Source organism: Amphiprion ocellaris, chromosome 1 (assembly GCF_022539595.1).
Source record: "Amphiprion ocellaris isolate individual 3 ecotype Okinawa chromosome 1, ASM2253959v1, whole genome shotgun sequence".
NCBI classification, from domain to species: domain Eukaryota; kingdom Metazoa; phylum Chordata; class Actinopteri; family Pomacentridae; genus Amphiprion; species Amphiprion ocellaris.
Window position 1 is genome coordinate 13770949 of NC_072766.1, and position 25485 is coordinate 13796433.

Sequence of the window (25485 nt, forward strand, 5' to 3'; positions counted from 1 at the left end):
TTTTGCATCGAATGAACATTTCATATTAGGGATGCAGGGGAATTGGACTAGGCTTCTGATTTTTCCTCAATGTTTTTTTTTAATGAAGAATGGGATCAGATTTTAGCATTGTGCCTTGATACTTCTGATTTGTGTATATATTTTAGTAGGGTATAACTGTAGAATAGTTCTCTAGTAATTTTGTGCTCTTCAGATGAAAAAGAACCTTGTGTGTTTGAAGGAGGGTGTGAAATTGGAACCAACTTCACTATACACTATAGCCCTTCAGATAAGAGGCAAGGAACATTACTGGCTTCTTTGAGTCTTGTAGTTGCTGTAGCTTTTGAAAATGAACAATTAGATTAAAAACTAAAATCTAGTGCCACTTATAATAGCGTAACAGTATATTGTATGGGAGCTGACTGCAGGTGTACATTTTTTTTGTACTTGCAACTGCTTAAATATAATTATTGCCAATGAAAAGAGTAAGATGTGACTAAATAAGTACAGCAGTAGACGGGATACTGGATGGATCCAGTTTTTTCATGTTTTTCAGGATCCAAGAGGGGGCGTTGCAAAACAATGACGTCATATAAGTGATTTATGGGGTTCCTGTTAAAAAATGATGTGTAAATACGTCTGTTGTAGGACTGTGGGAGCGTTTCGGTGTTCCCTCTGAAGGTGAAGCAGTGAAAGTACAGCTGAGCTTACTGCAACATGCTGTGATGTCATTTGAGGGACGAACCGCAGTTGCAGTTTTATTCATGTCAAAACAATCCGGAAGACGATGCAGCATGACGGAACTGTTGTTGGAGCTGAGACGAGGTCGAGGAAATAAATACAACAGTTTCAGGCAAACCAGTCACATCTAAGGATGCTGCTAGGTAGGAGGAAAACTTAGCTAAGTGAAGCGATTATTATCCACCGCTTTATTAGCAGTCATTCAGTCCAACCCCTGCGTTGTTCGCTTCCAAAGTCCAAATCATAGCTGCTCAACATATTAAAGTGCTATAGCTCAACGCAGACTGCTTCACCGGCGACATGGGCAATGGAATGAATAAGGTAGGCTGTGCTTTTGTTTATTCGTCTTGACATTATGCTGTTTGGGGCTTTAAACTTGTATCAAACCTAGCTGGTAAAACGCCTGCGTCAACTACTGAGTGTTTATCAGTCATGTCACATGTTTTGTTATGTCTGATGTTATGGACGCTGGAAATAAAGCAAAAGATGCACGTTCGGTGTTGAGTGCAACGTTTGCAGTGCACCAGACAGCTAGCCTTGAATTATGTTTACAACCAAGTCTTAAGCTGCCTCTGGATTCACAATGTTGCCACAGTTAATGCTGATTTGTGGTTATTTATCTGTTACCATAAATGCCAGTAATTATTCTCCACACAGCAGGTTTGTACAGTGGGTTAGGAGACTGGCCATAAAGGCTTGATTTTACTTTCCAGAAACACCATATTTCCTCCTATCTTGCGAAAGGCCCCCACATCAAGGCATTGAATCCATTGCAGGGGAGCTGTTTCTGACCCCGACCTCTAACTTTCTATGGATGGGGCTCTAAGCATCAGGTTAATAGGTCATTACAGTCCTGCTATGTTTCATTTTAAAGGCCCCATGTAGTGAAAATCCATTTTTTCATTATGTTTTGCTTGTCTGAGAAACTTAGAGGCGAAAAACAAAAGCTATGAAAATATGAAAACAGTTACTACTGCCATTCCTCCTGTCCCTCCACTACCAGATAGTCTCCCAGCTCTACATGCCAGTCAGCATTTTGTTCAGTGGTTAAGTAGGAACTGAGTAAACAATAGTCATCTTGCTAAAACTTGGCATGATCAGGCGATCTTGCTGCTTCCATGTGAGCTCTTTAGAAAGAGCAGCTGTCTCACAATCCGCCAGGTTTATTTACTTTCAAGAGCTGCTTCTGCTAACTTTAAAATATCTCAGCTACGAACAAAGTGCATCAAATATTCTGCTGTTTGCTGCAAGAGTGAACACGAGTCTTTATGCATTCAGAGACATGTTGCCTTCTGAACTTTAGGGCAACATAAACTCAGGCACTGTTTACGTCCGTTTACTTCCCTCCTGCTCTCAGTGCTCATATAATAATTCCCAACAAAGCTGTTCTTAGCTATATATTTTTTTGTTCATTTCTGTTGTCAGGCAATTTAATAAGTAAGAAGGAGAGACTGAAATCATTAAGATGACATGTTAACAGGCAGCCAGTTCATAGCCATTCCCCAGCTCCGGCCCTCTACTGATTTTAGAACCACAGCATTATATGACAAATTCACAGACATGCTGAGCATTTTGCAATATTTCTAAATATAATGATCACTCAGAGAGAATGTAAAAATTCCTGGTCTCATACACATTATCTGTCATTTCAGTTGTTTTGCTCTGCACTGTCAATCACAGATGCAGAGAGAGTCTTCTTCCTGAAGAGGGCTGCATTTGAAGGCAGGGACACTGAAACAACCTATTCAGAACAGGGATAAAGCTATGGGCTATACAGTCATGGTGGAAGAAACCATCTTTGCAGTATTTTGAAATGAAGAATTAAGGAACATATTCTGAGAACATGTGAGATGTTCATTGATTTGTTGAAAAGGGGCACAATATGGGACATTTAAGTTTTCTAAACATTTTTGTCTGCAGGAACGGTGACACTCATTTGTATGTCAAGTGATAGCGACAAATTCACTGCTAATATGTTAAATTACATTAATGCCCAGTCGATGGAAAATACAAGTAGGGCCTACATTTTAAGAAGACGTTTCTTTGAAACCAGATCAGTACCGTTAGACCAGTAAATTCTAAATCATAAGCAGATGAATTGATTATCTACATCCATTCTTAATTGCTACAATGGTGTTCATGTTGTGTTAGTCAAACATTGTGTTTGTGTCAATCCCGAACTGAAGTATCTTAAGACAACCATTGCTCTATCTAGTACCAACTTTGTACAGTAACACTGAGCATCTGGCAGCTTGCCACTCATCACTTCGTCCTGATAATCATGCATCGTTGCTTCAGGCCTTGTATGGCTGTTGGGAATTTTTCCTTTGCTCGTACTTGGTTCTTAAGCCTTAAGCCTTAAATCCAATCTGGCTCGACCCTCTTTCCAAGTGAAGTTCTTGAAACTGAACTGTAATGAAAATCTAACAGCAATATGTCTGTGACTACTGCTTCACAGGTTGTAGACGGGCTCTACCTTGGGAACATAAGAGGTAAGAAAAACATGATTTTAAGCTTTAAATTAAATACATGCAGCATAGACAGGTCAGCCCAGACAGTCAGTACCTGACGTATAAGGCCATCATTATAAGGTAGGAAAAACATGAAGGCATTAGCAGTATGAGGATTGATAAAATAGAATTGTATTTTTCATATTACCATTTGTGAAAAATGTAATATTTTAAATATAATATTTTTTTTCTTAGAAATCTAAGGCAATGCACAGTATTCACCCAAATGCTAGGGACAAAAAAAACTTTAATTTCTACATATTCACTGTGAATGATATTGAAGTGCTACCATTTATGTATAGTGTATTTGTTACATAAGACTTAACTTTACAAGCATCAGATTTTGTAGCTTAAAGTTTTTTTTCTTTTATGAATCAGATTTTGGACTGAAAAGATATAAATACCTCACTGACTATTAGGAAGCTAGAGAGTATTGCTTAAAAATTAAAATATGAGTCAGTAGCCACTAATGTAACGCTCCCCCACCCTCGACACAACCTCAGCCCAGTTAATGTGGCATTTGCAGCGTTCTAACTTTAGCCACCTTAATGATGGCTCCACATGATGGCAGAAGTATAATTGCTAAAATTAGTTCAAGTGACAGGAACAAGTGACCACAGGCCTAACTGTACCAAATGTGTTGCAGGATAGTAAACAGCACCTCTGCAGAAGTTTAAGTGTAACGGGTTTGAGTTTTTGGTGTATTTGGTTTGTGATAATATTCACTACAGGGGTCTGGTGGGATATACTCCTCTCTGTCCTTGTCACAGATGCCGAAAACAGAGAAAGTCTATCCAAGAATGGCATCACCCACATCTTGTCTGTGTACAACAATGCCAAGCCTGTGTATGAGGTCAGTGGAAAATCCCGGTGTTTTTATGAGAAGTTTTCATGAATCAATCTAGCAATTCCTGTGGAAAATTTTACCTGGTATGACTGCACATACCTCTTTTTGTAATTTGACGTGTTAGCCAGTTGGGGGTGGTGATGAGTTGTGGTTGGAACGTATGGTCTAAGGGTTGAAACAAAAGAGGTTTGTCACTGAGATGGATATGTTCAGAGACAGGAGCTAATAATGTCTGAAACTATGTACGATTTGTTTAGCCGTCCTAATCTCGTGTAATTACCAGATAATAAGTGTGAGATATGTAATTTTGGGACAACAAAATTTCTTGCTGTATTCTGTGGGTTTGATACACATAATTTGAGTACTGCACATTTGGACAAGAAATTGCTCTGTTGAGAGATTTATAAGACCTGATGTATACCTTACCTGTGCTTTATTTTTTAGGAATTATTATGTTTGAATATTTACAGATAAAACATGCATGGCCTGCACTCCTGAATTTTTTTTTCAGTTGTCCACAGTTTTACATGAATGTTTTACAGGACATGACGTACCTTTGTATTCACGCAGCTGATGCTTCCAGCCAGAACCTGTGAGTAAAAACACAAACACAAGCAGTTTGTTTTTTTTTTTTTTTTTTAATTCCATGAGTCATTTTGGTGATTTTTGCATATTTACTTCCAACAATGTTGTGGTTAATTTACACTGCAAGTGACTAAATTCAAGCAGTACTATAGAGGCCAAAGTGACCAGTACTTTCTTGACTTCCTAAATAATTTATTAGATCGATTCATCTCCTGATGTAGATATGTAAAGTACATTCTATATTAAGAGATTCATTCTGTACTGTTCGTAAAGATTGAGCACTCACCTTAGGTTGTTTATTTCCCTCTGTGTGTGAGAAAGAGTAATGGAGTAAATGTGTTCATTGTGTCACTGTTCATCAGAAGACAGACTCAGTGTTGAAAGAGGCATGAGCTATCCGTCCACCCCAGCAGCAGCTGCTAACACATCACATTAGTCATAGCTGTCTCTTCTATGCACGGTCTTTGACCTTATGCAACACCAGTGGCTATAAGTCTGAATTTAACATTCGACATGACCTGGAGGCCCAACACAGAAGCATTAGCCAGAAGCTACAGCATTAATGTAAAAGAGCAGTCTAGTGTCTTGTGACCTCTGTTGATGACCCACTTTGAGGTCAGATGTGAAGCTAGTGAGGGATTATGTTGTTACAGCTGTACTGGTGCCCTCTACTGATGGTCAGAGTTCCTGCACAGGTAAATCTCAGGAGCCAATGCATGAATCTTCAATTCATTTTACCATTCCTGTGGAGTTTCTTACCAACATTTGAAAACAGTTAACTTTTTTGGTTCTCAGAAATACCAGTGCATATTTGACCTCTGCATTCACTGAAGTTATTCAGCGTTTAAAGAGGAAATCTATTTGCTTTAGAGTATGAAAAAAAAAGAAAACTGAGCTGTGTGCAATGTAACTAAATGAGAATTTAGTTTTAGTGAAAGGTTGGATGTTGCTGATTGGGTTGGGCTGAAGGTGTCTGACCTCCACTGTCGCAATCAAGCGTCCTTCCCTCAGGCAACAGAGGAAGGAAACCTAAGTGTGGCATCTGGCTGTTAGCTTCGACCACCCTGGGCTTTAATAAACCCCCTCTGTCACAATCACTGGTCTGACTGACGGGAGGATGAGGCCAACTGCCGTCCCACCATGCTTACCATCATCTAGGGGCCCCTATGGTCAGATCTGATGGCCCCTCCCAGGGGGACAGTACACAGCAGGGACTGACTGTCTCACAGAGGTTCAGTATTTTTTTTTGGGGGGGGAACACTGTTGTGGTTTGAAGCTGCCTGCAAAACCTTAAACGTCCATAAAACTCTTGTTAATATATTTCGTATTTCATTTCAGTGGAAAAGTGGTTAGGCTCATTTGCCTAAAAACACAATTCCTGTTTCAACAGTCTGCATGGCATGTCAAATCAAAGAAAAAAATGACAGCCAAACTTATACCTTCATGCGAACAAGTCCCTCAAAATCTTATTCAGTAAAACAAATCTTACAAATCTTGGTCAGATCTCAGGAACATTAATGTTTGTGATTGTCAGGCAGCGGGTGACATGAAGCTGAGCAAAATAAATGCCTCTAACAACCAGCTGGGACTTTAGGGCCTTCTGGGTCACTACTACAATTGCTGGAGTCAGTGTCATTGTAGAATTCACATTGAGTGCAGTGAATATTTGATTGGAGTTTACTTAAATGTTGTAATTTTGTATAGTTGCTAACTTGCGCATGTAGGTGTTTGTGGAAAGCCAAGGGTTCCTCTTTTTTGTAAACCTTCTCATGAAAAGTCTGCTTTGGTTTCAGTGCATGGTGTGCATTGACCATAAAGGTGTAAACTTATTTACATCAACATTTCCAAAATGAGATGTGCATTTATGGGCAGAAGCTCTGTCTCTAATATGCTGTACTGGGGTTACAACTAAGTTATATTTTTGTGTTAAAAATGACTTTGTAAGTATCCCAATGTGGTTACTTTTTTTAAAATTAGCAAACATTGCTATAGAATTGCCAAGGCTCTCTTTGCATTTCAGATGCACACTAGTGTAACAGTCTATTCTTGTTTCAGCACTATTCTCAGCATTCAACTGGTTAAAACCTCAAATCTTTGTCACAAGTTAATTTTCTGCATATTAAACAAGACTGCCGGAAACCTCTGTGCTAGGAAGACAGAACAAAGTGCTGAGGAGACATGTTTTAAAGAAGAGTTTGGATCTCAGGAAGGAGGAAAAAAGAAAAGTGACAGTCAATCTATTTTAGCCCCAGTCTGTTATTCTGTCTGCTATTGAGTAACCAGCATCTGCTCCTCAGGAGACGGCGCTATCAGCCCTGCACTTCTTGATTATGCAAAGCCCCATCAGTGTTTCCTGACGGAGAACAAGTAGGATATTTGAGGAGCAGTTACACTTCATTGTGCTCCTTTGTACTCATTTGTATTTAAGAGAAGAGTTGAACTTGGAGGATTTTTGTGATCTAATACAATAAACATTTTTTTGTCTATTCACCTGTTTTTAACCTCTTGCCACAAGGCACAAGCTTACTGGCTGTATTTTCATTGTAAAGTTAATTGATTCTCTTGATCAGTTTTACACATGGAATAAATCAAAGCTGGAAACTGATGCAATTTTGCACAAAGACAAAAATGAGGACAGTTACTTCCCTTGTCTGCCCTGACTGTCTGTGGTCCGGTCTACCACAGACTCTCTGTTTGAGTAGACCTAACCATTTTCTCACATGACTGCTTGGAGTAGTTGAAAGCAAAAACTCACTACTCAGTGTGTTCTCCTGTTTCTTCAAAGTAACAAACATTTATTAAAACTATCTCACCTATTCAGGGACTTCTCACTACATTTGAGAGTAACTTGCAGTTTCTGTAGTCAGAGTCAATACATTATTTGAGTTTCAGCAACTTACCTGAAACAGAAGTTTCGGCCTTTAAAACAAGAGTTTCAGTTCAAGGTGTCCTTTCTCATATCCTATAATGTGTAATCTATTTTTAGCATTACAATCCTCACAACACTCTACTTCCAAAAAACTAAGCTAATTTTCTGATTTGGTGAGCAGTAGCATTCATTCTATTCTTGATTCAAAACATTCGTTTGCATCTTTTGTTCTGCGTAGCATAGAAAAATGTGTCCTATGTTTAAGTTATGTTAAATGTGGAAAGTACTGTTTTAACCTTATGTTATTTATTCTTCTTTCCAGATTACAGCATTTTAAAGAGTGCATAAGCTTCATCCATGAATGTCGCCTGAATGGTGGATCTTGTCTAGTTCACTGGTAGGTTTTTATATCTAAACCTCTAACTAGCTCCAGTTTATGTTTAGTGTGGCTGAAGCCCTTTGTTAAAATGTGTGCACTCAGTGGTATTAGTTGACATAAAATAACATAGGTTTTAACATGTACAGTAGTGGACGATGCATTTTCCATTTATTTACATATTACTAGAAGGAAATACTATCAAACCCCCAGCTGCTTTATGACGATAACCAAAACAACTGTCCTTTTTCATCACTGTAGTCTTGCAGGTGTATCCCGCAGCACTACTATGGTGGTGGCCTACCTGATGACTGTCACCCACTACACCTGGGAGGAGTGTCTGTCTGCAGTCAAGGCCGTTCGCTCCTTTGTCGGCCCGAACTATGGTTTCCAGCAGCAGCTGCAGGAGTATCAGACTACACAAGTCTCAGAGGTAAACACATGGAGGAACACACAGAAATGATGAATGAAAACACACACACCACCCACTGTAAACTGACACACTTTTACTGTTTGAATGCTGCAACCTCAATTAAAAGGGGATTTTAAGTAAAAAAAAAAAATTGCATGTTAAAAAACTGCATCGTTCTAGCTCTAGTTGTAGATATTTTAGCATTCTGTATATACTTTTGCGTACTGTGTTCTGTGCTGTTGTTTGTGATTCAAAGCCCCATGCACAGCACAGGCCCTCACAGGAAGTGACACATACAACCATCACACTGCACTGGCAGTCTGTGGTTAAGCTGCCAACTGTTAATCATGGCCATCTCATGCAAGTTTATGGCAATATTTTTGTAGTTGTTCTTTATGTATTTGTCCTTCTTGTAGAGGCCAATCCGATAATCCAACATCACAGTATGAAACAAAGTTGACACAGCCAGAAACTAAACCGCAGCACAGTAGATCAAATAATTATGCTGATTTCACCGTTTGAAATCCCTCAAGTGTTTGTAAGCCTCACATCAGCTCTGAGACACTTTGTGCAAAAACATATCTGTGACTCATTAATACAATCTGTAAAATATAGCTCTAATTTTATTTGTGTAAGGTTAATATTAATACATTTATTGTTATATGTTTTTAAAAGTCTCATAATTTGTCACACTATCAGTTTTCGTAGTGATTTCAGAACTCAGAGCTAGTGATCCTTTTCCTGCTCTGTTATGCGTCAAGGAGGAAAGAAGTGTCGTAATCACACAGAGTTTTTGATTTGTGCACTTTCACTTTATTGAATAGCACAACTTATGGGAAATATTAGTTCAAACTTTCTGGTTTATGTCCAGCTTGGTGTAAAATATTTTAATCCTACGAAGAAAGCACTAAATAATGTACCTGAGGACTTTAATGACATTTTCTTTGAGTCATCAGAAGACTGGGAAAAAATCTCCACAGCATTTTGAAGGAATATTGGGAGAATGTGATTAGCAACAGGTGGTTGTTCATGGCCCTAAATGTTCTGCATCATTTTTTTTTAATCAGTTTAGTTATAGAAGGCACTTACTGTGTGATTCCATTACACTGGCACTGACCCAGTGGAGTACTAGTTGAGAAGAGAAGGGGAACTGCAGGGGGTTTGCTGGGATTGCATTAGCTTTGTACTGCTCATCACGTGTTTAGCATTACTGTCAGCATCTTGCAACACAGCAGGACTGAAAAAAGTGGTCATTGTTTGTAGACCTTGCACTGATTTCGAGGATTTAAGGAGAAATGGGTTTTCTTTATTTGTGATTTTCCCACATCTCTCTCAGATAGAAAGCGAAGAATCCAAAGACAACAACATAGTCTTGTTTTTCACGGAGGACAAACAAAGCATGTGAAATCCACTGCAGTGTACATAATACGCAGGTGCAACTGTCTTCAGCAAATTAGTGATAAAAGAAAAAACACATTCACCTTTGTTGTCCACAGACATTCATTATAAGTCCAGTAAGAGGTATGAAAATAGGCTCCCCACCTCCTGCTGGCAGTGAATTGAGGAGAAACCCTAACAGACTACTAATAAATTATACCTGCTGCTTAACTAACCAGCACTGAACTCCACTGTAGATCAGCCAAATTCTCACTTGTTACTGGAACACTGGACTGTTAAAAAAAATACAACAAAAAGGTTTGAACAACATGTAAGACAACTGGAGACAGGATTTTATATGAGTGTTAAAAATGTGATTTAAGAATGCCATTTTATTTTACTATTTCTTTAGTCCAATACTTAATGGCTTTATGTTGCATCCTTAATGTTTAATGTATTGTAGTTGTCTTAAGTGTCTTACATAGCACATAACAAGATTTGGTTGTAGCTCATTTGTTAAATCTAAAAGCCTTTTTTGAGCTTGCCATGATTTGCTAAATGCCTCAGATTAATCTTTAATATCAGCTTTAATGTTACGACTTGAAACAAATTGCTCTTTGGAGGAGCTTTATCTGATTGAGTTTATGCTTTCATTTTGTCTGCCCTGTCTGTCATGTGAAACACCTGAAAGCACTCTGACCTCTGATGTTTTTTTCAAGATGACACATTGTCAGTTGAGAGGAGGTGGTGCGCAACCTTCTGCTATTGACTGCTTATTGATGGTTTATCTTTATATTGTGCTTTAAATTTTTTAACAACATTTTTACAGCTGAGTTGATGTCATGAATCAGACCTGTACTGTTTGGTCTTTAGGACAAATGCAAAAGAAAAAAAAAATAGGAAGATGAATGGATTACTTTCAGAGTGACTTTCACTTCATTTTATTTCATATAGAGTGAGGTATTGCATAAAATAGCTGGATAATTCCTGAACATCATTTCAGAGATTGCAATACATTGCTTTTTTGACCCTCTGGTGCTGTTAAACCAACACTGAAAGTTTTTACTTGAAAGAAAGGCTGAAACACTTAACTCACTCTCACTCTACTGTACATTTCAGAAGCAGTAAATATGAAGATTATCCTCTTTAATTCTCTCATTCACGAGATGCTTAAAAGATTTAATAAATGAAGACGCAAAATGACACTAGTCAATTTCATGGGGGGAGTTGTTATCCTGCCAATCTCTCACTTTTTTTGGTAACTGCAGTGTGCTGCAATAAAAAGTAACAACACTCCAACAAAACTAATTATGACTACCTGCTAACTTATACATTTTTTTCAGATTTCTGCTTCAGATTGCGCTTGAAGTAGCTCCACATGCCTGTTAATAGATTTTTAATGTTGAATCTACTGTAAATATGTGACAGGTTACTAACTTTACTGCACAGTAAAATTATAATCTGCACAGATGACATTATTTAACAATGAAATGAAGACAAACAGCTGCAAGATTTTTCATACTGGACACAAACTCAGCAAAGGGGACCAAAACAATAGATGTGAAATTTGCATTTTCTAGAAGCAAAGAAAAACAAATGTTTCACCACTCTGATGATCCTATTTGTTTTGTAAATGTAGCTTTTATAGCCTGAGTGTTCATATCTAATATTAACAAAGTGAAAAAAAAACTTCCAGAGCATTTTCTCTACTTTCCCCGGATTCTTTTAAACTGGTTTACAATTCACTTGTAACACACACATAGTAAATTGGACAGGACAGGACTACACCACAGAAAATGTGGTGCAAGGTGCTCCGTTTGGAAGAGCTCCATGGAAATCTTTCTGAATTTTCAAGTAAAAGTTACTACATGTGCAGTATGTGCATAAAAAGTCAGAGTTGTAGTTTGAACTTCATACGATGATGTTTTAAGTGGCTGAAGAGGATTTTGGTTTCAACTCTCATCCCCAGTACCGAGCATGGTTACGTGCCAGTTTCCGTCCCAGTCCGTTCAACGATCAGGAGCAGGTGGGCGCCCTGCTGAGCCAGTACACAGAGCAACAGGAGAGCCAGAGGAGAGGAGCTGACCAGCGCTGGATAAATCAGGGAATAGGTGTCTGCGGTGTGCCATCCAACACTGATAATCCTGAAGGCAGCAGCTGAAACATGCATCTCTGATCATGCTAAAGTTGTGCCCAGTGCTGTCTGCAGATGGCGGTGACAACTATTCTGTACTCATTTCCAAATAAACCCCAAGCTATATTCAACTTTAGGGACTTGTACAACTCTAAAAAGCATAGGATGATCTATATGCCCACTTACACGTGAAGCATTTTTAAAAAACTTTATTTGTATTTGTCATTTTTAAGCAGTGGAGGTTGATTTAGAATTGTGCTACAGACTCTTATCCACTACCAGTACCTGCCACACTCCCCTAAATGAGTAGAGCCACAACAGGGGTATTGGTGCTCACAGACGCCTTACTCTTAACACCTCAGCACCTTAGCCATACCGAGTAACCTGTATTTCCATGTGGACTCTACACCTGCAACGTTCAGCTCAGTAGCCTTAATGACACGACTGATCAGTGCTGTCTTAAATGAACATTTTGCCTGAAATTATGTCTAAGTCTGTAGTGATGGACAGTAAAATCCACAAAAGTACAACCAAACTGATGCCAGTTTAAAAAAAAAAAACAAACAAAACATGTACCAGTTCAAGTCCTTAATAGTAAAGAATAGTAAAGATTTTGATCAGCACTGCAACTTGTTAGCCAGCAGTTAGCACACTTGTTAGGCTGACATTATTAAATTACAAGCACCAATGCTGGCTTGTCAAACATGTCAAAACAACCTGACATTTCATGTATCAACGGACAAAGGGGCATTTGCAGGTATACTAGCCACAGAAATGTTAGAAAAACACAAACATACTGTATTACTGATGCACATCACTGCCCATGTAGTAAAAAGCACTTGTTTATACCTAGTTAGATAGTGTTCTTTTATTACAGTTGATGCTTTTTGTTTCTTTCAGTTTATCTCTGACATTATGTCAAGCCGTGCCCCCAGCGTCTGCAACAAAATCTAGCACTAACAAGCATAGTGGAACATTGTTACTTGATATAAATTAATGTTGATGAGAAAACAGGTGAGTTAAAAACTGTTGCAAAGTTAAGCCTCTCAGACAGAAACGACAATGTAAAATGTAATTTGTCAACCATCAAAATGTGTCAGATAAGCCAAAGGGTGACCTTTGTAAGTACATTGCCACAGTTGTCCTTAGAGATAAAGTAAATGCACTGTGGACCTTAAAAACAAACCGCTTTGAGTGACACAAAAGTAGGTTTCACTTGGCAAAATGTTCCTTTAAGTAATACATCGCAGATTGAAATGAGAAGCTACTTAAACTATGGCTGAGCTTAAACTATAACTACACATGACGGATCTCCAGTCCAAATGCTCATGTCTTCCTGATTTTACTGACGCTCTGATTTATCTTTTTATTATGACAAAGCAGATTTTTAGGGAATTTCTGTTATGAATTCATGAGTACAGTTGATTGTTTTAATTGTATATTTATGGTGTTTTTGTTTTGTTTGTGTTTTATAATAAAATGCAATGATTGACAAAAAGAAGGAATTGCTAATAAATCTACTGTCAACACTCTGGTGTGTGTCTGAGTATGGAAAAGAAAATGAAGTAGGAAATATACACCAAGCTGTACAACTGAAGATGTTAAAGGATGCCATTTTAAAAATCACATCTTTTAGACAATATGGATTTAAAGGTATAGCTGGTAGATAATATCACTTACCAGTTGTATATTATGAAAGGACTGTCGTGGAATAGCTGTTAATTACAGATGGTTCTGCTCTAAGATTCATTTAAATATTGCATTTCATACTGTTTCAGACTTCATATATCTACTAATTGTTCCCCCATAATTGTGACACATTAGTCTATGGATTAGTTTACTCTGTTGGAAGGAGACATTGTGAGTCTAATGAATCTCATCACAAACTCCTCCTTCACTTTATGATGTAGAAAAACAAATACCAGACCAACGTCAGTGTTTCTTTGGAATTCATTCCTACAAGGAGGAATTAACAACTATTACTGTATCTCCAGTGTTTCTCAATTAAATGTCATCTACTTCTAACTAAAATGTTCTTTTTTTCACAATATCTCTAGTACCTTTGTGTTTTTGTATGAGCTTTGTGGTTAATTACAGAGCTAGTAAAGTAGTTTTCTTTGTAATGTTGGGTCACCAACAGGCATGTTCAGGCAGGTTAATTCCTGACAGTGATTATACACTCAGACTTGCTGTGACTTTAGAAAATGACTACACTGGAATACTGGAATGGGAAAACTAATGGTTACAGTAAGCTTACTGAGCTGGAATAAATATAAATCATGGATATTGGGGGGGGGGGGTGGGGGGGGGGGTTGTTTGTTTGTTTTGATTGACAGCCGGGTAAAGACATTTACTAAATCTTGTTTCAGATCTGTTTTCATTTTAAACAAGTGATGAAATAATGGAAATTCTATTGCATTTATATTGGCAAAACCAATATAAATGCTGCAACCAGCAGCTAGTTCGAAAGCCAGATAAATTGTTGATTATTTTCTCATTTAATCGATTGCTCGGCTCCTAAAATGACTGCCAATACATGTTACAATTACATAAAATCCAACTTGATGTCTCAAAAATAGTAAGTAAATAATTCTCATAGCTGAAGCAGGGGAATGTTTGGTGAATGACTTAACCAATAACTGATTTATTAAAATACTTGATATTGTCTTTGTCTTGGAGTAAACTAATTACTCTTTCACATAAAAAAAAAAAGCTACAGGAATTTAAGTGACGGTCCTTAATAGTACAGAAATGAGGATGATGGTTAGAAATATAATAAGGCTTTCTAATCCTTAGTCCACTGTGTCTCCTCTTCTGTTTCTAATATTAGAGGTTATTTCTTCATCATACTGCGTTAACCTGGTTGTCCTCCCACCATCATATTTACCATCATTCTGATATTAGACACGTTTATATCAATCCGGGGACGTTGTGAAAAGTCGGGCAATCAGCCTACTGTACAAACACACGGAGACAGTAGGCTGCTGTACCTGCACAACAACATTCTGAGGTTTCTCATCAGTGATGAGTGTTGGCGGAGAAGCGCACCTTTGGAACGCAGAAATCCCCCACAGCACACAGCAACTTGTGACTTTATTCAGTGATCCACGTCCGCGTCGCTTTTTGGCGTGGGCAGCGACTTTACAACCATCGCTTCTGTCAGGCCATTTCTTGTAAATGCCCGCAGTTAGGAGAACAGGGCTTCCGGAATGGGCCGTCTTAGCGAATTTCAATACACTCATTGGTCGGAGTGAGGCAGCGTTGTCAAATCCTGTCCCCGCTGCTTCATTCATAACAGGGAGCAACAATAAACTTTTTAAGTGCATGTCAGGGAGACGTGACTGGATTAAATCTGACAGTGAGCCGTCCATCAACATCACACGCAGAGCTCAGCTGCTTATCAAATCGTAAGTGCTTTTACTTTTGATTTCATTCAAAAGGGTGAAATTTATACATGATTTCTGAACTCTGATTTCATTAGACATATATTTTTCAATATCTTAGAGAAAAGTAAACTTTAATTGTTTTTTGTAAACTTTTATGAATTGTATCACCCTCGTTTAGGTACAAGTGAACAATTCAACAAAAAGGTTTCTCTGTCAAGATGTCAAACTCGGGAGGTCGGAGACTGAAGCAGTGGCTGATGGAACAGATCCAAAGTGCGCAATACTCTGGACTTCAGTGGGAGGATGAAAGCCGCACTATGTTCCGAATTCCGTGGAAACATGCAGGGAAACAGGATTACAACCAAGAAGTAGACGCATCCATTTTCAAGGTTTGAAACACTCCTGTGTAGTCTTATATACAGATTGCTGTGCAGCACGTTTACTTTTACGCAGCGCTACGCGTAAAACCAAATCTTCGTGGATTATTTTCTCTAAGTGTGGTTCATTTGTGGCCTAATGGAAATGATTATTTAGACCATTTTATGTCATTGTTTTCACTTGTTTTTAGCAAACAAAACTTTTCACTTCAACTAAGTTTACCCTTAGTGTTATATTCACACAAGAAAGTATTTTGTAACAGAAATTGTTGAATTTCTTTCTTTCTTTCTTTCTTTATGTATTTCTTTCTTTATGTATTTCTTTAAAAGGATCCAGCTTTATTTCAAACACCACACCACTCCTTAACATAATTTTTTTGCCCTCCACAGGCCTGGGCTGTTTTTAAAGGCAAGTTTAAGGAAGGAGACAAGGCCGAGCCTGCAACATGGAAGACCAGACTCCGCTGTGCCCTGAATAAAAGTCCTGACTTTGAGGAGGTGACTGAGAGGTCACAGCTGGACATCTCTGAGCCCTATAAGGTGTACCGCATTGTACCTGAAGAAGAGCAGAAACGTGAGTTTGTGCTATTGTGGCTTATTTGTGAGTTTCCAAACAAATCTGTAGCTCTTAGCAAATAGTTCACTTACATTGTCAAATTGAGTGTGCAATACATGTTGCAGGATGACATTCCTGGGTAAATTTGCCTGATTCTGGAAAATGAAAAGACAGTGCAACAGGAAAAATGACTATGTTTATGCTTTGAATCGCGTCATAAATGATGTATGATTCTTTCTCCCATAGATGGCAAAAGCTCAGTGATGGCTGTGGCAGCTACCAACTGCTCTGGCGACATCACAGACATGGACTGCAGCCCTTCAGAATTAGAGGAGTTTATTAAAGAGGTGAGACTACTTCTCACTTTAAATTTTTTATTAGGCTTTATTCCACGCCACCCCCACATCTGTTCCTAGACGCACTTTGCCTGTATTGATACTCAGCTTGTGTGTCACTTTTTTTTCCTCAATACCACACTATGCTGTCTGCGCCAACACTTCTTGCACTGACTCGGTACACCCTCCCACTAATCTGCTTGACTGTGCAGTGTACAGAGGTGCCTTATTGACAACATCTTGTTGCACTGTTTTCTTTTTGCAGGAGGAAGGCTGCAGCATCCAGGCCAGTCCAGAATACTGGTCCCATGGCAGCATCAATCGTAAGACAACCTTTTCTACATACAGTCCTCTGAATAAAGTCAGCTGCGCATTGATTAGTCAGTGTTAGAGATATGTCTGTCCAGACATCTCTCCGTCTGTTGTCTTGACCCTCATGTAAGACTATTAGTTCTGTTTTTCTGAGACATGAGCTTTAATTCCCATGAAAACAACCACAGTCGAAAGCTCAAGTACATGTCCCAGCCGTTGAGGGTGCTAAACAGAGGCTATTTGCTTGTCTGTTGAATTCTGCAATGGAAGAATTGACTAATATCCTGTTGAACTTTGCTGACTAAGGTGATTATTTCTTTGTGAGATCGTGCCAGAGAAATGGTATTTCTGATGATGCAGCAAAGCAATGACATGACAGTGTGCTTGTGTCCACTGAGCTGAAAACAGCCTTAAATCATGTCTTCATCTTGTAATTCACAGCTTTCCCATTGCATCAGGATCCTTTACCATCAGGCACTCTCAGCTCAGGTACTTACTTATGTTATTCATGAAAGTGTTACAATAGCATCTGCTTTTTAGGGAAACATTGGCAGAAATAGTGAAAAGAAAATGCATTGTGATATGCAGAATATTTGCATTACATAGTTTATTTTAGTACAATTGCACGTATTTGTTTTTATTTACCAAGTGTTCTCCTCCCCAGCTTTCTCCCAAATGATGATCAGTTTCTACTATGGAGGAAAGCTCATGAACACCACACTGGTTACTCATCCTGAAGGCTGCAGGATTTCCCCAGCGCAGCACCTGGGTCGCGGCGCCCCCTACAGCTCAGACAGCATGCAGAGTGTCCATTTCCCCCCCGCTGAGCTCATTGAGTACGAGCGGCAGCGCTATGTCACGCGCAAGCTGCTGGGCCACCTGGAGAGAGGTGTATTGGTCCGTGCAAATCAAGAGGGCATCTTCATCAAGAGGCTGTGCCAGAGCCGTGTTTTCTGGAGCGGCCTGGGAAATGTGGGCTCACAATACAGCCCCATGCCTGGCAAACTTGACAGGGATGCTGTGGTCAAGATTTTTGACACAGGAAGGTTTTTTCAAGGTGAGGCACTGTGCTCAGGAGAGAGCAGTACAAACCACTTTCATTTTATCTATGCATTAAAGCAAGCGAGTAATAATGAAGGATTTATAATGTGCAAAGATTGTCTAAGCAGCTGTTCATTTATTTGTATGTTTCAGCTCTGCAGCTGTATCAGGAGGGTCAGATTCCTGCTCCTGATCCCACAGTGACTCTGTGTTTTGGAGAGGAGCTCAATGATCACAGCAGTGCCAAGAGCAAGCTGATCATTGTACAGGTAAGACAACCGAAGTGAGGACACATGTCTCTCTCAAACAACAACATAAATACCAGTTTTATCAACCTTGAAACTGGAGTTTGATGCCAAGTTCTACAGTGTTTTGACAGCATCTCTGTATCTCCTCTCCCTTTGACAGATCACTGTGGTGAACTGCCAGCACCTGCTGGAAACAATGAACATGCGTCGCTCCCAGCCTTACTGCAGCAACCCAAACCTGGAGATGCCGGATGATGTGGCAACTGACCAGATGGCTCGCATCTACCAGGACTTGTGCAGCTACAGTGCTCCCCAGAGACCAGCCTGCTACAGGGACAACGTGCCCATCACGGCCTGAACTGTGAGCAGTAACCACATCTGACAGCAACCTTTTAGCTTGTAATAAACTGAATGTATAAAATTTTAGGGACATTCCTTCATTTTCTGACACTGAAGAGGTGATTTCACAGACATACAGACAAGAAAGAGCACATCTTTTTTTTTTCTTTTACAGCTGAAACTCAGTATTAGAAGTCCCTAATGTTTTGTATGTAAGTGTTTGCTTTAGTATACAGACAGAACATAGAGCTGTGTCTAAGCCTCTGCTTTACCATAATTGTGATCATACCGCTCAGAGAACATGCGGTACGTCATGTTCAAATTTTCCATATCTATATAGACTCTTACTCAAACCCTCACGGCAGTATGACAAAAGTTTGACATTTGTAGACAGTTTACATGTCATTATCATCATCTTTTTTGTTGTAATTTTAGTATTTGCTTTTATGTGTGACAACAATTTGAATAAATAGACCAGATGGGCATTTTATCAGATGCTTTTCTATTTTCTACAGTAAATAAACTGATTTTTATATGAGTTGAGAGAAATTGCATATAATTTTAGATGCAATGTGGTATTAAATGGCAGATAGGTTTTACTATCAGACTGTTTTAATGTAAAGACCTTCTTGTCATTATTTTTTGTAAACTGCATTTCAAATAAAAGTTTTTACTGAATTGTACAGAATCTTGTCTTTGTATAACAATTTTGGAACGCTGAATTATTTTATTTAAAAAGTGTAGTAACTGTTAATTTGGGCTGACGGACACAGGTTAGGCTTCAGTTCATGTTCCCCAGACTGAACTTAGGATCACGATTCAGATCATTAACTAAATTGCATTTAACTAATGGAATCAGAATAACATGTCAATAATTGTCAGTAATTTTCCAAAGCATACCATAGCGTTCTAGATTTTTGTTTTTACTATCATTGCCGACTTTTTAAAACCATTTTGAAGGCAAACCATGTTTGTGGTGAATTACTTACTGTATACTATATTACTTGTATATTAAAAACTGATTACAAACTACCAGTGCATGTCAGGGGGAAAATAATACATTGTACAGAATTACTGAAAAGTTATTCAGTGTTTCATTGCTTGTTTGCATACTGTATTAGATAGATGTACTATGCTCCATTATATCCACATTTCTCCATAATTTAATGAAAAAAATCATGAAATAATCAAGCTATTATAATTTGAAATAAACTGGAACAAATGTGGCTTGAACAATGCCAGCCTGCACAAAACACAAATGTTGGTTGGTTGGATTACTTTCCATTTAAAATTTAATCTTAAATTCCAACACACATGAAAAATTATGAGAAGCCATCATTTCATATAGTCTTCTTGGACAATGAGGAGGTACTTAAGATTAAATGGAATGACTGAGTTGACAAAAAGTGTCATTGCACTCATCAAGAAAATCGTCATTCTTAAAGCAGCTACACAGCTGATTTGCCACTTCAGCGACATCGGCAAAAGAACATCAAGAAGGAACTCCTCCATGCATTTACGATGAACACTCACTGTTTATTAGCCCGGCTTAGAAATGATGAAACTAAAACACAGTTTGAAACTAAAAGAAGGATCTAGACAACGTAAGTTAGGGAAACTCTCAGACACCCCCTGCCCCCCCTCACAGCTCCATGATGACTAAGAGAGAAAGGACAGGAAGAGAGGTGACCAACTGGGGCCAAGTGATTAAATGATTCACACTGAGACAATGACATCCATTCTTCTACTTCTGCGTCTCAAACAGCTGGTCATTGCAGGGGGCAGATGAAAGCATCATCTCACACGTCACACTGGTAACATAGGAGCAATATTGGAAGGGAAGTCATACACCATGTTTGGGTTTTAGCATAATGTAGATGTTCACACTCATAGATACTCAAATTAGTGTTTCCATCACTTCACAGGACATTACAGTGAAATTTGTGAATTTTCTGGAGATTTACTTGAATCCTAACCCTGACTAATAAGCCTAATTGTACCCTAACATAAACTCTTTGTTATGAAATTCAATAGTTTACATTAAGGGACCTCACTTTATATCCCAAAAATGTTGTCTGGTCCCCCCACAGTCACGGTGTAAATAGATTTATGTCCCCACGACATGAAAACTACAAATACGCACACAAACAGTTTGTTAATGTTTGTGATTTCAGTTCCCCAATACAAAAGCCATGAGTTTCTAATGGTCGTTGTAAAAATGCTATCACGTAAATTGTACATTTATTTCTATTGTAAGTTGAAATCTCAAATAAAAGAAAATCTGGTCTTCAGTGAAATTTGCATAAATACTTAAAAGCTGAAGGTAAATAATTATACCTAAATCAAAACAAAAGGTTGTGTCAAATAAGCTTTAAATACAAAAAATGAACAAAACAAACATGAAATGACAAAAAAATTTGCTTAATGAAAAATATTACCCATGGCAGTGTCATGTGATAAAGTGGTAATACATTAACATTTCTGGAGACAGGGTTGGGTAGATAAATAAATGTGGTTTTTTTTTTTTTTAATAGTAAAAAACTTTGCAGTAATGACTCACACAAAAACCACCTAGTCATGCGCTCCTCATATGACAATTCTGTATAAAAACTTTCACTTAAATTAGAACATCGAATCAATGGTTCATTGAAATAAAACACAGCTGGAATATTGCTTCTCCGTGTGTGTGTGTGTGCGGTTATTTACACAGGGGAGTAATGTTTAAGTTCCACAGAACAGGAACTTACTTCAAAAACTGTCACAGGAAACTGCCTCCACTCCCCAACACCCCCTTAACAAAGGCCATCTTTGACTCTGGACTAATGTCATTTATTTCTGATTGTAATGTATTTAACATGTAATCATGAATATAAGTATAATGTATTTATGATTGTTAAAATACCGGCTGGTAAAATACATGTGTAAATCTGAATAAAGAAAGAAAACTTTGAATAAACTGAGAATAAACACTCGTTTAGAAGCAGGCACATAAAATACTGTCAAAAGGACCTAATTGGTTTAATTCAATAAATTTCTCCCTAAATTCTGACAGACAGCTAACTAGTTGGATAATATTTAACCTGAAAATTAAATCAGTCTCTTTTTTGATATATATATATATACAATTTGATTCTGTGTTCTCTTTTTAGGATTCTCTGGCGCTCTTATTATTTAAGCATTTTTGTTGGTTTACTCAACAAAATGCTTTTTTAAAAATGGCCTATAAAGATATTATTTCTGTCAGTAATAATAAAGTATATTTTTGGAAATACTCCTAGAATGTATGGAAAAGATGGACATAGTGACCGTGATGACCCACTGGGCTGTGAGCTGCAATTGTAAAGCCTTAAATTTGGCTCACTTTATCTGGAACCAGACGTAATGTGTGAATGATGGATCTGACTGGAGGTCCCGATGACACTAGGTGCAATAGTACAGTAGATATCTGTCTATATAGACTGTTTTATTATCCATCATACTGTAAATGGGACTATGATTTACAAAAGAGACTCTCTTATGTATTCACAAGGCCTAAAAGCTTGCCTATGAGACCATGAACTCATTGGAAAAATGTTTACTGAGGTAACAAATCAAGGTAGAAGCAGAATTGCTTTATTATCAATATCTATACAATCAGGCTTCTTTTTGCAGCCAGTAAGAGTCGCCTCCCTGCTGGTTATAAGAGAGAATGTAGGCCTAAGGCTTCTCTGTTGGCTTTATTTTTCAGACCAAATGACTACATTCAGCTTTTATACACCATCTATGGAAATATTAAATATCAAAGCTACAACCAGAAGTTAGCTTGACACAAAGACTGGATATGGTAAAACTGCTAGCCTGGACTTGTTCAAAGACAATCAAACCCACCAGGCCCTTTACAGAGTGGATTCATGTTTTTTGTTTGTTTTTTTGTGATATTTATTTGTTTATTTTTTAATTAATGAGCTTTAATATATACTGGTAAGCGGATTGTGTCACCTTCGTGCAGATCCAGGCTAATTGTTCTTTCGTTTTTGTATTAAACTTTACTAACCTTAGACTAGCAGCAGTTTCAAATGATTTAACCAATTACATCGATCTTCTCTTCTCACTCTGTCAGAAAATAAAAAAGCATGACTTAACAGAAGGATGTTTTAATATGAGAGTCAGAGCTGTACACTTCATATGTTCCATCAAACTCTTACTTCTGTATTTCCATTTTTGGAGACCAAAGATGTCGTTTCTATGCCATTACAACAGAATTACTGTTACTATACCTCTGTTTTCTATTAGGTTCTGGTTTTACATGCTTGACATAGGAAAAAAACATTGCTTCAGCCACTTACTAGAAAACAGCGTAGTTAGGCTAGTTCATTAAAACACTGCAGGCCTGCTTCTTACTCTCATATGATTTATTTGTCAGACACGAGGTGCACGATGTAAAGAGCTATTTCTGGAGGAACATTTTTTCATAAAGAGTACTTTTACTTCTGAGAATTATATTTTCTTGGAAATGCTTGTATACTTTTATACATGTTGAATTTTGAAAGTAGCACATTTTTAAATAGTACATGGACGTGCTGACACGCTACAAGAATGGATTTTTTTTTCCCACCAATGCAGGAAGCACAGCAGGAGAAGTCACAAATGCTTGTATACATTTCTGCTAAAAGACGCTTTTCTCCTCACATTTCCAGTGTCTGCAATGTGGTTCTCTTCGTATTGCAACATCTCTTTGTGGCGTCTGAGGCTTCCCACAATAAACCATTAGAGACGAGCGACAAACAGAATTGATGTTGCCATCATGCGTAACCATGGCCATCTGCTCCAACATTTCAGCCTTCTATAATAAACAGTAGGCACTTAAAGGAAGCCGTTCTTATTTTGTTAAAAGCTGTGATTCAAGATCAAAAGCAAAGGAGGAATAACTGCTGATAGTTTAAAGGAATTACATTTTCTTTGTTGTTTTTCTTGTTTTTTGTTGTTTCCGGATTTGCCTGTATTGCTGACTCCTCACTTAGTGTCCCTTGGTTTGATTGCATGCTCAGCACTGACCTTTCAGAAAATCTGCAGTCATTTTCTACTACTTGAATCAGCTGTAATTTCACATAAACAGTCACGTCAAGTTCCCGGGAAACATATCATGCGTACTTTATAATTTGTGGTTTGGTAGATTTTTGAAGAATGGTGTGAAAAATGACAGGCCATATTCATGTTCAGGTGAGAGAGACACGATGCGTGCAAAGAATGTCTCGGTGGGAAGTTGTGATTTACCGTGAACAGGTTGTGTTATGCAAGCTGTGGTGCTGAAGAAATAGGTGGCGTCTCTTGGGAGCGCACTGGTTTAGAATCAGTGTGGGTGAGATGAGAATAGGCAGTCAGAGAGGAACTGGGAGAGCAACGAGGACGCTGTTAGTGGAGAGACAGGTGGACGTGGAGCCCACATCCTGGGACGCAGGGAGAAAGCCACCTAACCACACATGTGGTGTGTACACACACACACACACACACACACACACACACACACACACACACACACACACACACACAACATGGAGCCGCTGATCAGGGATCATATCCTCTAATCAGTATCAGTTCATGTCCTTCACACCAAAGGCCCCTTTAGCCTCCCACCTATGGAGGTCTGTTGTCGGAAGAAGTCATTGTTTGATTCCGTTAAATGTTAAATCAAGTGTACGTTGAAGACAAGAAATGCACTAAAATAGAAAATACTGATGTGGGAGAAAAGATTTGGCATGTAAAAGTGAAGATACGGAAGTTCACTCAATTACAGGAAAGGGATTTATTGTAATGTGCCATCAATTTCTAAATATTGCAACAACACTATGAGCTGCTCTACTCCACTCTAAATGTGCTTTTTAGCATTTGACTAGCCTTAACAGAAGTTCTATTTTTACGCTTTATTAGGAAAGTTTTCATCTGTGACTCATGTATGACTGATCTTACAAGGGTTTTTAATCAACAACAAATATTTTTGATGTTCAAAATAAACATAGATCAAATCAATAAACAGATTAAAGTGGAAGACAACAATGTTAACTTGTAAGAAAACAAAATCTAACCACTTGGAGGTTTGGATGAAAACTGTTTTTAAAGACGTGACTCTGGGGGCATTTCATTTTAATCAGTGGGTGAAGGGACAGCTGAGAAATTGCATCAGTCCATGTCCTGGTTGCTGCACTCTTTGACAAGAATGATCCCTGACCGCCTGATCTGTCTCTGGACAGGAAACACAGGAAGGAGCCCAGAAAGAAGATCCAGCACACCAACTTCTCCACCAAAAAGAGGAACAGCCGACATAAAGGCCAGCTGTAGTCAAGCCATTCTAAACTTTGGTTTATAACTGTGAAAAATAAACGCGAGGGAGTCCAACAACTTGTGATGATAGACATTACGTTTTTTTTCACCAACATGAAAGTTTAAGATAAGATAAAACACACAACACAACTACATTCTGGTTTTCTGAGTACAGTTTTGAACATAAACTTTCAAAGATGGTTCAACTCAGACTCAGCTACAGAGCAGTGTGTAGTGAGCAGGCAGAAATACTGATAAGATGTTCGTAGCATACATTCATGCATGGTGTACTTCTGTTTCATATTCAAGAAAAACAAAACTTATCAGTAGAAAAAGAAGGCTGCTGGATGTTGAGGTGAAGGGGAAGACCAGGGTGGGGTGAGAGTCCCTGAGGAACCAGAGCCAGAGGGTACAGCTCACAGCTCAGTGCTCTCTCTCTCCCTCTGTGTGTGTGTGTGTGTGTGTGTGTGTGTGTGTGTGTGTGTGTGTGTGTGTGTGTGTGTTCTGTGCATGCAAAGTGCTTAGGTGACGGGATGTGGGTAGCCAGCAAGGTGATAGTTACAAGGTAACAGAAAAATACCTGAGAAACAGATTTTCTGCAGTGCAGATATTTTTGAATTTAAGCGTAGTGCATTTTAAGCACTGCGTACAGATGCGTAAACGAAAAACTAATGAAACAAAACAACAAAATCCTTATGTTTTATAACAATACCACTCATATTTTAGGAATCTGTTGGTTGTTACACGCACAAAAAGGCTACAAC

General features: G+C 38.4%; 2 protein-coding genes across 2 annotated transcripts; both read left to right on the top strand.

The window, feature by feature from the left end:
• The first annotated feature begins 618 nt into the window (after positions 1-618).
• dusp22a (dual specificity phosphatase 22a) lies at positions 619-13359 on the top strand. Its single transcript, XM_023283277.3, has 7 exons — positions 619-1041; positions 3179-3212; positions 4001-4083; positions 4620-4669; positions 7854-7928; positions 8169-8340; positions 11666-13359. The coding sequence occupies exons 1-7, from the start codon at positions 1021-1023 to the stop codon at positions 11855-11857; spliced, it is 627 nt and encodes a 208-aa protein (XP_023139045.1). The 5' UTR covers positions 619-1020; the 3' UTR covers positions 11858-13359.
• Positions 13360-15034: 1675 nt separating this feature from the next.
• irf8 (interferon regulatory factor 8) lies at positions 15035-19102 on the top strand. The gene is made up of 9 exons (XM_023283284.3): positions 15035-15237; positions 15395-15605; positions 15984-16167; positions 16396-16496; positions 16750-16807; positions 17238-17285; positions 17461-17853; positions 17991-18106; positions 18246-19102. The coding sequence occupies exons 2-9, from the start codon at positions 15435-15437 to the stop codon at positions 18441-18443; spliced, it is 1269 nt and encodes a 422-aa protein (XP_023139052.1). The 5' UTR covers positions 15035-15237; positions 15395-15434; the 3' UTR covers positions 18444-19102.
• The last annotated feature ends 6383 nt before the right edge of the window (positions 19103-25485 follow it).

Excerpts from the sequence above, each read along its gene's own strand:
- dusp22a (XM_023283277.3), top strand. The coding sequence starts at position 1,021 with ATGGGCAATGGAATGAATAAG. Across the intron at positions 1,042-3,178 it reads TGGGCAATGGAATGAATAAG|GTTGTAGACGGGCTCTACCT; the intron begins GTAGGCTGTGCT and ends ACTGCTTCACAG. Across the intron at positions 4,670-7,853 it reads GATGCTTCCAGCCAGAACCT|ATTACAGCATTTTAAAGAGT; the intron begins GTGAGTAAAAAC and ends TCTTCTTTCCAG.
- irf8 (XM_023283284.3), top strand. The coding sequence starts at position 15,435 with ATGTCAAACTCGGGAGGTCGGAGACTGAAGCAGTGGCTGATGGAACAG. Across the intron at positions 16,808-17,237 it reads GTCCCATGGCAGCATCAATC|CTTTCCCATTGCATCAGGAT; the intron begins GTAAGACAACCT and ends TGTAATTCACAG. Across the intron at positions 17,286-17,460 it reads ATCAGGCACTCTCAGCTCAG|CTTTCTCCCAAATGATGATC; the intron begins GTACTTACTTAT and ends TCTCCTCCCCAG.